At 45.2% G+C, this 17,265-nt stretch overlaps 1 protein-coding gene across 5 annotated transcripts in view; it reads right to left on the reverse strand.

The window, feature by feature from the left end:
• LOC139566991 (spectrin beta chain, non-erythrocytic 1-like) overlaps positions 1 to 17,265 on the reverse strand; it is a 124,758-nt gene that overhangs the window by 30,723 nt on the left and 76,770 nt on the right. For all 5 annotated transcript variants that reach the window (XR_011673197.1, XM_071388400.1, XM_071388404.1 and 2 more), the window contains 5 exons: positions 16,849 to 17,002; positions 15,691 to 16,561; positions 11,547 to 11,684; positions 3,725 to 4,481; positions 3,057 to 3,259 (listed from right to left, as the gene is read on the reverse strand). Coding sequence is in view for 4 of the 5 variants with exons in the window: in XM_071388400.1 (XP_071244501.1) it covers positions 3,057 to 3,259; positions 3,725 to 4,481; positions 11,547 to 11,684; positions 15,691 to 16,561; positions 16,849 to 17,002 (2,123 nt within the window). In the remaining variant the exon portion in view is untranslated. The remainder of the gene's footprint in view (positions 1 to 3,056; positions 3,260 to 3,724; positions 4,482 to 11,546; positions 11,685 to 15,690; positions 16,562 to 16,848; positions 17,003 to 17,265) is intronic.

Genomic DNA, 17,265 nt, shown 5'->3' on the forward strand with positions numbered 1-17,265 from the left:
CACTCAATTAGTATTTGGTAGCATTGCCGTTAAAATGTTTAACTTGGGTCAAACATTTTGGGTATTCGTCTACAAGCTTCCCACAATAAGTTGGGTGAATTTTGGCACATTCCTCCTGACAGAGCTGGTGCAACTGAGTCAGGTATGTAGGCCTCCTTGCTCGCACACGCTTTTTCAGTTCTGCCCACACATTTTCTATAGGATTGAGGTCGGGGCTTTGTGATGGCCACTCCAATACCTTGACTTTCATGTCCTTAAGCCATTTTGCCACAACTTTGGAAGTATGCTTGGGGTCATATTTGCGACGAAGCTTTAACTTCCTGTCTGATGTCTTGAGATGTTGCTTCAATATATCCAGATAATGTTCCTTCATGATGCCATCGATTTTGTGAAGTGCACCAGTCCCTCCTGCAGCAAAGCACCCACACAACCTATCCCTCAACGTAACCAAGACTAAGGAGATGATTGTGGACTACAGGAAAAGGAGGACCGACCATGCCCCCATTCTCATCGACGGGGCTGTAGTGGAGCAGGTTGAGAGCTTCAAGTTCCTTGGTGTCCACATCAACAACAAACTAGAATGGTCCAAAGACACCAAGACAGTCGTGAAGAGGGCACGACAAAGCCTATTCCCCCTCAGGAAACTAAAAAGATTTGGCATGGGTCCTGTGATCCTCAAAAGGTTCGACAGTTGCAACATCGAGAGCATCCTGACTGGTTGCATCACTGCCTAGTACGGCAATTGCTCGGCCTCTGACCTCAACGCACTACAGAGGGTAGTGTGTACGGCCCAGTACATCACTGGGGCTAAACTGCCTGCCATCCAGGACCTCTACACCAGGCGGTGTCAGAGGAAGGCCCTAAAAATTGTCAAAGACCCCAGCCACCCCAGTCATAGACTATTCTCTCTACTACCGCATGGCAAGCGGTACCGGAGTGCCAAGTCTAGGACAAAAAGGCTTCTCAACAGTTTTTACCCCCAAGCCATAAGACTCCTGAACAAGTAATCAAATGGCTACCCGGACTATTTGCATTGTGTGCCCCCCCCAACCCCTCTTTTTACACTGCTGCTACACTCTGTTTATCATATATGCATAGTCACTTTAACTATACATTCATGTACATACTACCTCAATTGGGCCTACCAACCAGTGCTCCCGCACATTGGCTAACCGTGCTATCTGCATTGTGTCCCCACCCACCACCCGCCAACCCCTCTTTTACGCTACTGCTGCTCTCTGTTCATCATATATGCATAGTCACTTTAACCATATCTACATGTACATACTACCTCAATCAGCCTGACTAACCGGTGTCTGTATGTAGCCTCACTACTTTTATAGCCTCGCTACTGTATATAGCCTGTCTTTTTAACTGTTGTTTTATTTCTTTACCTACCCATTGTTCACCTAATACCTTTTTTGCACTATTGGTTAGTAAGTAAGCATTTCACTGTAAGGTCTACTACACCTGTTGTATTCGGCGCACGTGACAAATAAACTTTGATTTGATGCTGCCACCCACGTGCTTCACGGTTGGGATGGTGTTCTTCGGCTTGCAAGCCTCCCCCATTTTCCTCCAAACATAATGATGGTCATTATGGCCAAATAGTTATATTTTTGTTTCTTCAGACCAGAGGATATTTCTCCAAAAAGTACGATCTTTGTCCCCATGTGCAGTTGCAAACCATAGTCTGGCTTTTTTATGGTGGTTTTGGAGCAGTGGCTTCTTCCTTGCTGAGCGGCCTTTCAGGTTATTTCGATATAGGACTCGTTTTACTGTGGATATAGATACTTTTGTACCTGTTTCCTCTAGTATCTTCACAAGGTCCTTTGCTGTTGTTCTGGGATTGATTTGCACTTTTCGCACCAAAGTAAGTTAATCTCTAGGAGACAGAACGCGTCTCCTTCCTGAGCGGTATGACGGCTGTGTGGTCCCATGGTGTTTATACTTGCGTATTATTGTTTGTACAGTTGAACGTGGTACCTTCAGGCGTTTGGAAATTGCTCACAAGGATGAACCAGACTTGTGGAGGTCTACAATTTTTTGTCTAAGGTCTTGGCTGATTTTTTTAGAAATTAGATTTTTTTTTCTTTTTTCGATGATGTCAAGCAAAGACACACTGAGTTTGAAGGTAGGCCTTGAAATACATCCACAGGTACATCTCCAATTGACTCAAATTATGCCAATTAGCCTATCAGAAGCTTCTAAAGCCATGACATAATTTTCTGGAATTTTCCAAGCTGTTTAAAGGCACAGTCAACTTAGTGTAAACTTCTGACCCACTGGAATTATGATACAGTGAATTATAAGTGAAATAATCTGTCTGTAAACAATTGTTGAAAAAATTACTTGTCATGCACAAAGTAGATGTCCTAACCAACTTTCCAAAACTATAGTTTGTTAACACGAAATTTGTGGAGTGGTTGAAAAATGAGTTTTAATGACTCCAACCGAAGTGTATGTAAACTTCCAACTTCAACCGTAGTACATTTCTGGAGATAAAAAAAAAAAAAATGTACATCATGATACACAATACCAAGTAAATGCAAAGATCAATATCAAGTGTTGTACTGGCATTTGTGGTAGCTGTAAACCTAATAGCTGGGTGGTCATATATCTAACCATTGGTTGTATTCTGGGTAGTCTTTTTCGCAGTAAAGCTGTGCACGTAGCCTTACTGGTTAAGCATTTTGGGCCAGTAACTGAAAGGTTGCTGGTTTGAATCCCCAAGGTGGAAAAATCTGCTGCTCTGCCCTTGAGCAAGACAATTAACCCGGGCGCTGATGATGTCGATTAAGGCAGCCCCCCCGCACCTCTCTGATTCAGAGTGGTTGGGTTAAATACGGAAAACACATTTTAGTTGAATGCATTCAGTTGTGCAACTGACTAGGTATCCCATTACCAGTTAGATTGCTTTATCATATTAATGTGGTTCCTGGGGCATTAAATACTCCAACAGGTGTGGGATCTAATCTGCGCAGCAGAGTAACCGCAAAAATTACGACCTGTCCACCAGTGTCATTTGTAACTATATAGCAGAAGAGGCTTCTAACCTGTCATCAACAGACGTCGCTCTCTCCTGGATGCGGTCGGCGTTGATGTTGGCATCACTCGCCAGCCGCCTGCCAGCCTCCACCACACCGTTTATCTTCTCTTCGTTGGCGTCCATGGTGGTCATGAAGTCCTCCTGCTGCTTGATGGCTCCTTCGGCCCCCTCAAGCATAGTGGACATCTCTGTATGGGCCAGCATGTACTCCTAAGATTAGGGTTATTAAAAAGAGAGAGTAAGTGGGATTATTAGAAAATCCTGTGACTGAGACTGGATATCCAGGTTGGGGTCAATTCCATTTCAAATCAGTTAGGGAGTAAACTGAAATTCTTGAATTGACTGAACTGAAACAGAATATAGAACCCAACCATGCTGGAATTCAATCTAAAGCACATTGAACACTTTCTGAAATTTACTTTTTTGATTGGCAAAGCAGCATGTTGCGCATGAAAAATGACACATTTTTACCACATCCCTGCCTAGTAAAATTAGGTAATAACAGCTAAAAGAGGACTTTAAAATAAACTGTTACCAAAAATCTAATTTTGAATGAGTGGAATCAGTGAAATGAAATAATAGTGAAACGGAACCATTCACTTTGGATTCCTAGGCTAAGATTTTTCCACTCTTGGAATAGAATTTAAACTCAAATGAATCGACCAATCAACGTACCTGGTTGTTGAGGAAGGCCTCGGCCTGCGTGGTGTCCCTGAGAAACAGCTGGTAGGCGTGGGACTGGAACAGCAGGTTCTGCCGGTTCTCCCACATCTTGTGCAGCTCATTCCAGCCCGTGTCCAGGGCCTGTAGCCGCTGCCTCAGGAACATGTACTGGGCATCGGTCTGGCCCTGGGTCACCATCTCGCCCATGTCGCGCATCTTCTGGTAGTCCTCCTCGTAGTTGCGGATCTCGTTCTTGAAGCCCTCGTGCTGCGCTAGCAGCTTCTCTGCCTCGGCCAGCGTGTTGGGAGTCTCCTCCGAGGCGACGGCTGTCTGTGTGCGCGACAGCCACGACTGGAAGTCATCCAGCTCGCGCAGGAACTGCTGCAGCTTGCTGGCCTCACCAAGGGACTCCTCGCGATTACGCAGTGTGGCCTTCATCTCCTCCCACACGGCGGTGATCTCGGCCAGGCGGTCCTTGATGGCCTTGGCCTGGTCCGGGTGCTCGCCGGCCAGCCGCTCTGCCTCGCCGCGCAGGTCGCCCAGCTTGTCCTCGATGGCAGCCAGGTCACGCTCCATGCCAGTGAGTTTACGCTGCAGCGCCATGACACCCGTCAGGTCGTTGCCCAGCTCCTGGGTGGACTCGATGACCTTTGTCTTCTCGCGGATCCATGACTTGGTTTCGTTGCAGTCCAGGTGGTAGTTCTGCACACCCAGCGCCGAGATTAGAGACTCCTTCTTCTGGTCCGCCAGATCCCGGAACTGGCTCCATCTGAGGAACAAATTAATAAATAGAAATATGGTAATTTAGCAGACACTTTTATCCAGTTGACAGACAGTGGCACATATTTCAATATTTGTGGCCCGTACGGGAATCAAACCAACCATAACCATGTTGTTGCCAGACCAAGGCTCAAATTGACTGAACTAGCCAATTAATTTGATGATAACCAATATTATTGTCCAGCTCAATTCAAAGGATACAGTGATATCCAACACACAATAACACAATTTTGAGTCAATAGGTATTATTAACTCACCATGAGAAAAGTAAAGGTCAGGCATATTTAAAATCACATAACTGCTTAACTACATGATAATAACCTAATCATCTTTTGGTTTCTTCATTTGGCATCAGGTACAGTGCCTTGTAAAAGTTTTTTTCCTATTTTGTAGCATTACAACCTGTAATTTAAATGTATTTTTACTTGGATTTAATGCAATGGATATAAACAAAATAGTCCAAATCAGTGAAGTGAAAAGAAAATATTTTATTGTTTCAAAAAATTCTAAAAAATAAAGAAGTGGTGCATGCATATGTATTCACCCCCTTTGCTATGAAGCACCTCAATAAGATCTGGTGCAACCAATTACCTTCAGAAGTCACATAATTAGATAAGTCCACCTGTGTGCAATATAAGTGTCACATGATCTGTCACATGATCTCAGTATATATGCACACCTGTTCTGAAAGGCCCCAGAGTCTGCAACACCACTAAGCAAGGGGCACCACCAAGCAAGCGGCACCATGAAGACCAAGGCGCTCTCCAAACAGGTCAGGGACGGTCACGATCGTTGGAAGCATACTCGGACCAACGTGCAGCGTCATCTGGGATCCAGATCTTTTATTAGAAATAAGTGAACCACACAACAAAACAATAAAAACTAAACGAAACGTGACGACGATAGAGTGCTAACATGCAACTACACACAAACAATATCCCACAAAACACAGGTGGTAAAAGCTATCTAAATATGATCCCCAATTAGAGACAATGATTACCAGCTGCCTCTAATTGGGAATCATACAAAATCACCAACATAGAAAAACAAAACTAGAACCTCTCATAGAAATAATAAACTAGACTAACCCCCAGTCACGCCCTGACCTACTCTACCATAGAAAATAAGGGCTCTCTATGGTCAGGATGTGACAGTACCCCCCCCAAAGGTGCGGACCCCGGCCGCAAAATCGTGCGTGGCTCTGGTGCGGGACAAAGAACCCGCTCAGCTCGCGGATCCACCATCTTTGGCGGCGGCTCTGGTGCGGGCCGAAGAACCCGCTCATCCCGTGGATCCAGCCATGGACCCAGGCTGAACACTGTGCCTGGACTGGACCTAGATGCCGAGGAAGGCTCCTGCCATGGAGCGGGACTGGACGCCGTGTTTGGACTGGACATCGGCGCAGAGGAAGGCTCCTGCCTTGGAGCTGGACTGGACGCTGTTCTCGGACTGGGCATCGGCGCAGAGGAAGGCTCCGGACCGTGGACCGTCTCAGGAGGTTCCGGACAGTGGACCGTCTCAGGAGGTTCCGGACAGTGGACCGTCTCAGGAGGTTCCGGACAGTGGACCGTCTCAGGAGGTTCCGGACCAGGCACCGTCGCCGGAAGCTCTGGACTGGGGAGGCGCACTGGAGGCCTGATGCGTGGGGCCGGCACAGGTGGCACCGGGCTGGTGACACGCACCTCAGGGTGAGTGCGAGGAGCAGGCACAGGATGTACCTGACTTGGAAGGCGCACTTGAGGGAGAGTGCAAGGAGCAGGCACAGGACGCACCGGACTGGGGACACGCACTTCAGGGAGAGTGCGAGGAGCAGGCACAGGACGTACCGGGCTGTGGAGGAGTACTGGAGACCTGGTGCGTATAGCCTGCATCAATGGTACCGGTTCGATGACACACCTCGCACAGCAAGTGCGAGAAGCTGGCACAGGACGTACTGGGCTGTGAAGGCGCACTGGAGACCTGGTGCGTATAGCCGGCATCAATTGTACCGGACCTATGACACACTTAGCACGGTGAGTACGAGGAGCTGGCACAGGACGTACTGGGCTGTGGAGGCGCACTGGAGACCTGGTGCGTAAAGCCGACACACATGGCACTAGACAAATGACACGCTCCTCAAGATGAGTGTGGAGAGCTGGCACAGGACTTACTGGGCTGTGGATGCGTACTGGAGACCTGATGCGTGGATCCGGCACAGATTTCACCAGACTAATAACACGCTCCTCAGGACAAGTACGGAGAGCTGACTCAGGTGGCATTAAACTGATTACACGCTCCTTAGGGCAACTGTCATGCATCTTCCACCAACTCAACAACTCTCTCCGCTCTTTCTCCTCCAATACCCCCATCCACTCTCTGACTATCTCTTTTCACTCTCCTCCAGTTTTTCCCTCTTCTCCCAGACTGGCTCTGGTTCACTCCTCGGCTCCGCCGACCACCCCATGTTCCCCCTCCCCCCCCCAAAAAATTGGGCTGTCTTTTGGGCTATCTCTGTGGCCGCGAACCCCGGCGTCGTCGCTGTCCTCCGTTTTCTCCTTGCGTCTCCCGCCAAGGAAGGCGATCCTGTCCTGACAGGATTTCCACCCAAGTCCAGGATCCCTTCCCATCCAGAATCTCCTCCCAAGTCCATGTTACCCTCTCCTCCTGGGCACGCTGCTTAGTCCTGTTGTGGTGGGATATTCTGTCACGATCGTTGGAAGCATACTCGGACCAACGTGCAGCGTGATCTGGGTTCCACATCTTTTATTAGAAATAAGTGAACCACACAACAAAACAATAAAGACTAAACGAAACGTGATGACAATGGACTGCTAACATGCAACTACACATAAACAATATCCCACAAAACACAGGTGGAAAAAAGCTACGTAAATATGATCCCCAATTAGAGACAACGATTACCCCACATAGAAATAATAAACTAGACTAACCCCCAGTCACGCCCTGACCTACCATAGAAAATAAAGGCTCTCTATGGTCAGAACATGACAGGGACAACGTTGTGGGTAAGTACAGATCAGGGTTGGGTTGTAAAAAAATATCTGAAACTTTGAACATCCCATGGAGCACCATTAAATCCATTATTAAAACATTTAAAGAATATAGCACCACAACAAACCTGCCAAGAGAGTGCCGCCCACCAAAACTCACAGACCAGGCAAGGAGGGCATTACATCAGCGAGGCAACAGAGACCAAAGATAACCCAAAAGGAGCTGCAAAGCTCTACAGCGGAGATTGGAGTATCTGTCCATAGGACCCCTTTAAGCCGTACATTCCACAGAGCTGGGCTTTACGGAAGAGTGGCCAGAAAAAAAGCCATTGCTTAAAGAAAAAAATAAGCAAACACATGCCTTTGGTGTTCGCCAAAAGGCATGTGGGAGACTCCCTAAACATATGGAAGAAGGAACTCTGGCAGATGAGACAAAAATGTAGGTTTTTGGCTATCAAGGAAAACACTATGTCTGGCGCAAATCCAACACCTCTCATCCCGAGAACACCATCCGAGAACTCATCCCGAGAACACCATCCGATGTTTTTCATCGGCAGGGACTGGGAAACTGGTCAGAATTGAAGGAATGATGGATGGCTCCAAATACAGGGAAATTCTTGAGGGAAACCTGTTTCAGTCTTCCAGAGATTTGAGACTGGGACGGAGGTTCACCTTCCAGCAGGACAATGGCCCTAAGCATACTGCTAAAGCAACACTCGAGTGGTTTAAGGGGAAAAATGGAAATGTCTTGGAATGGCCTAGTCAAAGCCCAGACCTCAATCCAATTGAGAATCCGTGGTATGACTTAGAATTGCTGTACATCAGCGGAACCCATTCAACTTGAAGGAGCCGGAGCAGTTTTGCCTTGAAGAATGGGCAAAAATCCCAGTGGCTAGATGTGCCAAGCTTATAGAGACATACCCCAAGAGACTTGCAGCTGTAACTGAGTGGTAGGCAAAGTGGTAGGCATGTTGTGTAGATCAAATGATACAAACCCCGAAAAATCTATTTTATTTCCAGGTTATAAGGCAACAAAATAGGAAAAATACCAAGGGGTGTGAATACTATCGCAAGGCACTGTAGTTGCCAATCATATTGAATGGCATTAAATCAGAACCTGAAAGTGCTAACTTCAACCATAAATGTTGTGAATACGAGGGACATTAGTGATGCGCGGGTTGACTCCTAACCTGTGGTAATATCCGTTGAGCGGGAAGATTTAGGGTCATGAAATATTGTGTGGATGAAGGGCAGATGGGTGGCAGCGAGTGGTGAACTTCATCAACAACTACGCAGAGGATAATGCAATAGTATTACCAGGACGCCACCCAGGACACAAACACTTTGGTGGAAAGCTGCTGCCATCCCATGTGACAAAAGCAGCAGTGTGGCGTCTCTACAAGGAATCGATGACAAAACCCGGTATGTAAATCATAAACACGTTTTGATTATTTAATTGACCTCCAACATGATTGGCACTACTTTTATTGATGTCACATTATTTCTGTCGCTGGGGGCCCCTACTGAACCAGCAAACAGTCTGGACCTTCACATCCTGATCACAAGTTTGCCCCCGACTGGTGCTTCGGCCTCATCAAGCAGCGCTTCAGAAAGACCAGAGTGATCACTTTGTCTGAGATTGCTGGTATTGTGAAGGATAGCACTGTGACAGGGGTCAACATCCAACATTCCAGCTGGTTGGACTGGAAGATGATACGGTGCTGGTGGAAAGCAATGGATGGCAACAACACATGACTCCGCACTTCAGGCCGCTGCCACAGATCAAGCAGTACCAGCACTTCAGGTGAAAATCATTTTCATTGCATTGTATGAGGTTATTCTTCTTATCTAAACTTGGGGAGGTGAATTGATGTTGTGCATGGTTGTAATGTCTTCTGTTTTTTATTTTTTATTCCCTGTTTTACAGCTTCGATGCTCTGGAGCCTGGTGTTGTCGTCGCCAAGGTGCGTTCGGACTGTCAGGACCAGGTTTCAGCTGCTGCGCAACACTGACATTCTTCCTCCCATAGATGGTATGCCTGTACAAGCACCACCTGGACTGGACACAGCTAGACAAACTTATCTTTTTGAGAAGATCAGGGAGTTTTGTGACATAGAGGCTATGGACATCACATGCACTGCACCAAAGTCAAGGGCAGGACAGAAACAGGCTCTCCGAATATAGATTCCCTTGTTAATGTGTGGTTCGGAGGGACCAGTCATCAGCACTATCTGCAGTGCCTCTATTCAAATGACTCTCTCCTAATACGTTGCTGCTACAATTTTTAAAAAACTTTTTCCACCACTGGATGTGGCTGGGGATTATAGCATTTCTTTCACATGACCCATCAATTTAGATTTTTTTAAAGATTTTGTCTGGGTAAGCGTCATCTAATATTTATAAAATAGTTTTATCTGGACACTCTGTTAACCTTTAGAATTGTTCCTTATTGTAGTCGACTACCACGTTTAGATGTAATCTTTACTGCACTACTCACTGTTTAGCACATGACCTCACATGTTAATCCTTAAAGAGATGGGTGGGGCTGGCTTAAGAGGGTGTGAACAATGCTGAATGAGTGTAGACAAGGAGAGCTCTCCAGTAGGTACCAAAACATTCAAAGACCCTTTTCTCAAAAGTGAGTTTACAAGTATCAACTTTCAAAGCAGAAGTACTTTCCCATTGTTCTTCAAAAATAGTGTATAATATACCATTTTGTAGCTCTGATTCTCTACTTTTATCCAATGTAAAAAAAAAAAAACAAGACCGATTTGAGCCAGTCAGTCACAAATATGCACCCAAGCCAAATTGAAATGTTATCAGAAAGATGTTGGGTTGTTTTCATATATTTATATTTCCTTACAACCGGTCAAACTGACGTCATTTGAACATTTTGCACATAAAATCTTTTACGTTATTTTATAGTTATTGTATTTTCTCCCCGGTCCCTAAACGTCTTTGCACCGTGAAAGAAGCAGAGATCACTCAGAAAACTTCACTGAAGTTTTCACAACTACATTGAAGCATTCATTCCATTGATTTATGACATTATTCTGGTGAGCAAGGGTTTATTTAGTCTTCTAGGGCAACATATAATGACAGAAGAGAAGCTGCATGTATCTAATTCTAGACAAGTTGACAAACAAATATAATTTCCAACATTTTGGTAGGCTAAGTAGAAACATATCTAAATGTTCTATATTAGTGGGTTAGGGTCAACAGTGGGACTCAGAGTTTCACTTTATCACATATAGTCGGGCAACTGCGGATGGGTTATTAGCAATTGCGGCAGGGTGAGGGTGAACAAACAGCTGATCCACGTTCCACTGAGGGACATATCAGCTACAGATGTAGGATCTTAATTTGAGCCTGTTTGCTACTGCAGGAAAATAATCCTACAGCAACAGGAAATGTGGATTATAATTACTGGAAATTTTTTGTAGGGGTTGATACATTTTTAATTAGGGCAAATCAAGTCTGAACATTTTAAGTGGAAGTTAAACTTTAGAAGCCGTGATTTTTGATTATACATTTTTTACCCCCTTTGTTGTGATATCCAATTGGTAGTTACGATCTTGTCTCATCACTGCAACTCCCCCAACAGACTCGGGAGAGGTGAAGGTCGAGAGCCATGCGTCTTCCAAGCCGCACTGCTTCTTGACACACTGCTCACTTAACCCGGAAGCCAGCCGCCAATGTGTCAGAGGAAACACTTTCCAACTGACGACCGAAGTTAGCTTGCAGGCGCCCGACCCGCCAAAAGGAGTCCCTAGAGCACGATGAGCCAAGGAAATCCCACCTGCCAAGTCCCCTAACCCGGACGACGTTGGGCCAATTGGCGCCGGCCCATTGGGCTCCCGTTCACGGCCGGCTGTAACACAGCCTGGGATCGAACCTGAGGCTGTAGTAGCGCAGTGCCTTAGACCGCTGCACCACTCAGGAGGCCCCCTTGAAGCCATGTTAAACCTCGAATACACTACAAGTTTGCATTTCCTGCAACAGATGCAACGGCATCTGTATGACAGGAGATAGTGTGACGTCTGTCTGTGAATGGCTCAACTTGCCTGTTGTTGAGCTTATCTTGCTGGGATTTGATGTTCTTCTCACTGGGGTGTCCATTGTGTATCAGCTGCCTGGCGATCTGGTTCACAACAGCGACGCGTGACGCCTGGTTGTTCATCTCAGGCTCCAGGCTCTCGAACCTGGGAAAGAGAGAGCATGCCATGTCATGACCAATCAGTTCCACTTCAAAACAAACCATTTTCTCTTCAAAACTAATTTTAAGATAGCATACGGACATTGATGTCTTGGCCACGTTCAGGCCAATGTTGTGGAACGCTGCAGATAGAACTGTCATGAATAGAGCTGACATGATTCCTTCTACTACCTATAGCACCCAATGTCACAGGAAGGCCAAAAAGATCATCAAGGACAACAACCACCCGAGCCACTGCCTGTTCACCCCACTACCATCCAGAAGGCGAGGTCAGTACAGTTGCATCAAAACTGGAACTTAGAAACTGAAAAACAGCTTCTATCTCAAGGCCATCAGACTGTTAAATAGCCATCACTAGCACAGAGAGGCTGCTGCCTACATACACAGACTTGAAATCATTGGCCACTTTAATAAATGGAACACGAGTCACTTTTAATAATGTCTCTTTAATAATGTTTACATATCTTGCACTACTCATCTCATATGTATATACTGTATTCTATACTATCTACTGTATCTTAGTCTATGCTGCTCTGACATTGCTCGTCCATATATTTATATATTCTTAATTCCATTCCTTTACTTAGATTTATGTGTATTAGGTATTTGTTTTGACATTTTTAGATACTAATTGTTAGATATTGCTGCACTGTCGGAACTAGAAGCACAAGCATTTCGCTACACCTGCAATAACATCTGCTAAACACGTGTATGTGACCAATAAAATTGGATTTGATTAGATACATGTCAGAGGCATGTTTGTTCCACATACCATATTTTTATCTGAACGTTCCACAACGTTGTACCCTGATGAATGCACCTCAGACGTATTCCCCTGTTTGGGGATTAACCTAATTTTCTCCTTGTATTATCTGTCTTCTTCTGTCTGTTTCAAAAATCTATTTCATAATTTTCTTTTTAACTTCTTATGGCTGGGGGCAGTATTGAGTAGCTTGGATGAATAAGGTGCCCAGAGTAAACTGCCTGCTACTCAGGCCCAGAAGCTAAGGTATGCATATTATTAGTAGATTTGGATAGAAAACACTCTGAAGTTTCTAAAACTGTTTGAATGATGTCTGCGAGTATAACAGAACTCATATGGCAGGCAATAACCTGAGAAAAAATCCAACCAGGAAGTGGGAAATCTGAGGTTTGTATGTTTTCAAGTCTTTGCCTATCCAATATACGGGGGGTCATATTTTAGAACCTTGTTTTTAGAACCTTGTTTCAGGCTTCTACTGTGAAGGAGGAGAGAATAAGAGCTGATTGAGTAAGAGGTCTGGCAGAATGCCATGAGCTCAGTCAGGCGCGCGCCCGTGAGAGGTAGCTGCGTTCCTTTTCCTTTCTAAAGACAAAGGAATTCTCCGGTTGAAACATTATTGAAGATTTATGTTAAAAACATCCTAAAGATTGATTTTATACATCGTTTGACATGTTTCTACGAACTGTAATGGAACATTTTGACTTTTCATCTGACCTGCGCCTCGTGAATTTGGATTTGTGAACTAAACGTGCGAACAAAAATGAGGTATTTGGACATAAATGGACTTTATCTAACAAAACAAACATTTACTGTGGAACTGGGATTCCTGGGAGTGCATTCTGATGAAGGTCATCAAAGGTAAGTGAATATTTATAATGCTATTTCTGACTTCTGTTGACTCCACAACATGGCGGGTATCTGTATGGCTTTTTTGGGCTCTGAGCGCTGTACTCAGATTATTGCATGGTGTGCTTTTTCCGTAAAGTATTTTTGAAATCTGACACAGCGGTTGCATTAAGGAGTTTACATTTACATTTTAGTCATTTAGCAGACGCTCTTATCCAGAGCGACTTACAGTAGAGTGCATACATTTTATTACATTTTTACATACTGAGACAAGGATATCCCTACCGGCCAAACCCTCCCTACCGGCCAAACCCTCCCTAACCCGGACGATGCTATGCCAATTGTGCGTCGCCCCACGGATCTCCCGGTTGCGGCCGGCTGCGACAGAGCCTGGGCGCGAACCCAGCCCAGCCTGGGCGTGAACCCAGAGACTCTGGTGGCGCAGCTAGCACTGCGATGCAGTGCCCTAGACCACTGCGCCACCCGGGAGACCCGGTTTATCTAAAGTTCCCTGCATAACACGTGTATCTTTTATCAATGTTCATTATGAGTATTTATTAGTATTTAGTTCAGAAGTTCCAAAACATCCTTTGATTTTGCAGAGAGCCACATCAATTTACAGGAATACTCATAATAAACATTGCTAAAAGATACAACTGTTATGCATGGAATTTTAGATGCACTTCTCCTTAATGCAACCGCTGTGTCAGATTTCAAAAAAGCTTTACGGAAAAAGCAAACCATGCAATAATCTGAGTCGGCGCTCAGAGCCCAATCAAGACACAAATATATCCGCCATATTAGTCAACAAAAGTCATAAATAGCATTATAAATCTTCACTTACCTTAGCTGATCTTCGGCAGAATGCACTCCCAGGACTCCCACTTCCACAAGAAATGTTCGTTTTGTTCAGTAATGTCCATCATTTATGTCCAAATAGTTACTTTTGTTAGCGCGTTTGGTAAACAAATCCAAAGTCACGGATGCGAAAATACTGCCCCCTACCCCAAAGAAGTTAAAATGGTGTATAATACTTGAATGTTTGAGGAATTTTTATTATGAGATTTCTGTTGTTTGAATTTGGCGCCCTGCACTTTCACTGGCTGTTGTCATATCGATCCCGTTAACGGGATTTCAGCCGTAAGAAGTTTTAAGGTGAATTTCAGTTTCTAGAAAGGAACCTAACAAATAGGGCACCTAACGCCCAGTAGGAGGAGCTGTTGCATTATAACTCATTTGTATATTTACAGTTTTTCTCAATCGCGTAAAACAGTTTTTTGGAACTGTGGTCAAACGTGCCTATAGCAGAACATCAGTGATCAAATGCTCAAATACATTTGCAGATCTTCTGATCATTTTCTTTTCATTCTACTTGGATTGCATCTCTTGGATTGCATCTCTCTTTTGCTAAACCTGAAATACAACTGCCATCAATGAATACAAAATTCACAGTGAAGTGTTTTGTTCACATAAGAGAATTTTGCAAATCTGTCCATTGTTTCCAGAAATCAGTAAATACTAGTGCACAAAAGTGTAAAATGGCTCTATCAGTGTAAATTCACGTAAAATATAACAGAGTTTGGGCACGTGCCCCAGGGTAAAAAAAGTCAGAGTCAAGGCTAGTAATAGGGGTCAAGGCTAGTAATAGGGGTGGCACACATCTAAAGTGTTATTTATATTTACAATTACCTTCTTCAAATGGATGACTCATTTACTTAGCTGTTATCAATAGCTCTTATCAAGTTGTAAATTACATTGCATGGGGAATGGTGTTATTTTTATAGGAAGAAAATTCAGTAGATACTTTTTCCACTTGGAACTAATAGGTTCGCTAGACCTTATTAATTGCTTCCTCGTGTGTAAAGGTGGTGGAATGATTAGGAAATGAAGTCAAGGTCAGAATACGGCGTATGTGTAGACACAACTCTGCCACACTTTAACTTATTCGCCAAAATAAATAGCAGGTGAATAGCACGCTATTCTCATTCTTAAATTCAAGGTCAGAATACACATTTAGAGAAAAGTGCATAAAAAAGGAATTACGTTCCATTTTCACACACTTAACTCGGGTCGGAATCGGGCCTTTAATGTTTTGCAAATGGCCAGAGTTACGTGCCTTCTGTACAGTGTTTTGAAAATCAACAACATTGTTCCAAAAACTGCTTGCATGTGTGTTATTTCACGTCTTCACTATTATTCTACAATGTAGAAAATAGTAAAAATAAAGAAAACCCCTGGAATGAGTAGGTGTGTCCAAACTTTTGACTGGAACTGTATGGAAAGTATTTGAGTGGCACACTAAGCTAAATCAGGCCTAAAGGTGTAGGCGCTAGGGGTCGACTATGACTTCAGCATGCATTTATATATATATGGGTTCTCTCACCTGTGCTGAATGACCTCTAGGTCTTCCAGCTTCTCTGGGATCTCCATACTGTTGAGCCACTGCTCCTTCTCGTCGATCCACACCTCGCAGGCGTCCGCCTCGCTGAACATCTTGTAGAGGGCCAGGGCGTCCTGCAGTGCCTGCTTTCTCAACCGGGTCAGCTCGGCCACCTCCTTGTAGCGCTCCTCTATGCCTGCCAGGCGGCCCTTGACCTCTTCCGACTGGACCTGCTCCTCAGGCAAGGCGCCCGCCTGCTCATGGAGCGCATCGATCACCGGCCGATAGCTGGCCACCTCGGCGGTGGCGTCCTTGTGTTTGCGCACCAGGGCCTGTGTGGAGAACTCGTCATGGCCCACCTCGCCGCTGGACACGATGCGCAGGGCATCCAGGGTCCAGGCGTCGGCGTCATCTGCGTCCGCCTGGAACTGGTGCAGGGCACACGCTTCCTCCAGATGGGCCTTCCTCACGGCTGCCAGCTCCTCCAACGCTGCCCACTGTGCCCGCAGGTTGGTGATGCGTTCACGGATCTTGGCAGCGCCGAAGTGGCCGCCGTCGGCCATGGCCTGGCCCTCAGTGATGGTGTGCTGCAGGTGACCTGCACGGCCACTCATCTCGTCCTCCAGGGCGCGGTGCTGGCTCAGCAGGCGCACAGTGCCCGTCAGGTCCTTGCCGCTCTCGTCCAACGACAGGATCTGCTCCTTCTCACGGATCCAGCCCTCCTCCTCGGCCATCTCCCATAAGAACTTCCAGAGGCGGTGGGACTCCTCCAGGCGGGCCCGTCGCTCGGCAGCCAACTGGGTCAGTTCCTGATAGCAGAACTCCATGTGTGCCACGCGGTCGCGTATTACCTGAGGGTCACAGGGCTTGTAAACTGTAGAGGAGACAGAACAGAGGCCCAGTTAGCATCTTGCAGCACCCACAGATTTACATTGTACTGTATTGACTTACATGTTATGATATCATTCCGTTGATTATTCCTTTTATGTTTATTTTTCCATTTGCTTGTGTATATCTTGCAAAATGCTATGCTATACAACTGAACCGTAAAATTGTGTGTTGACATGTATTATCATCATCAGTTAATAATACAAACACAAGTGATAACAATATGATTCACAATTAGAATAATAGCAGTCGGAATGTTTAGGTCATTCTTACCATCGCCGTCGATGGCAAACTTCTGAGCATTGTTGTTGACAGCTTTGACTCGGTCGGCCTGGATGCCGATGTCAGCCTCCACCAGGGCATGTTTCTGCAAGAGATCCTCCACTCCGAGCAGATGCTTCCCATAGTCCTGGGACAGTAGCATCATCTGTGTGGCAGAGACATAAAGGAAAGACATACAGGCATGTGTGTTAGCAACATACAGGCACCTTCAATTACACTGGCCTTAGTTCGTCAGTTGCCAATATGAATCGTTTACTTGTTGTGCACTTTGAAACGCAATATGAGTATTTATTTCAAGGTGAGGAGAGGAAACTTTGAAACTTTTATAATTTAGATGAAGTGTCAAAATCAATCCAAATCAACCACTACTGTAAGGTTCTGTATTTATTTTCTTAGTCAACCTTGTGT

The sequence above is a fragment of the Salvelinus alpinus genome, unplaced genomic scaffold (assembly GCF_045679555.1).
Source record: "Salvelinus alpinus unplaced genomic scaffold, SLU_Salpinus.1 scaffold_40, whole genome shotgun sequence".
NCBI lineage: Eukaryota > Metazoa > Chordata > Actinopteri > Salmoniformes > Salmonidae > Salvelinus > Salvelinus alpinus.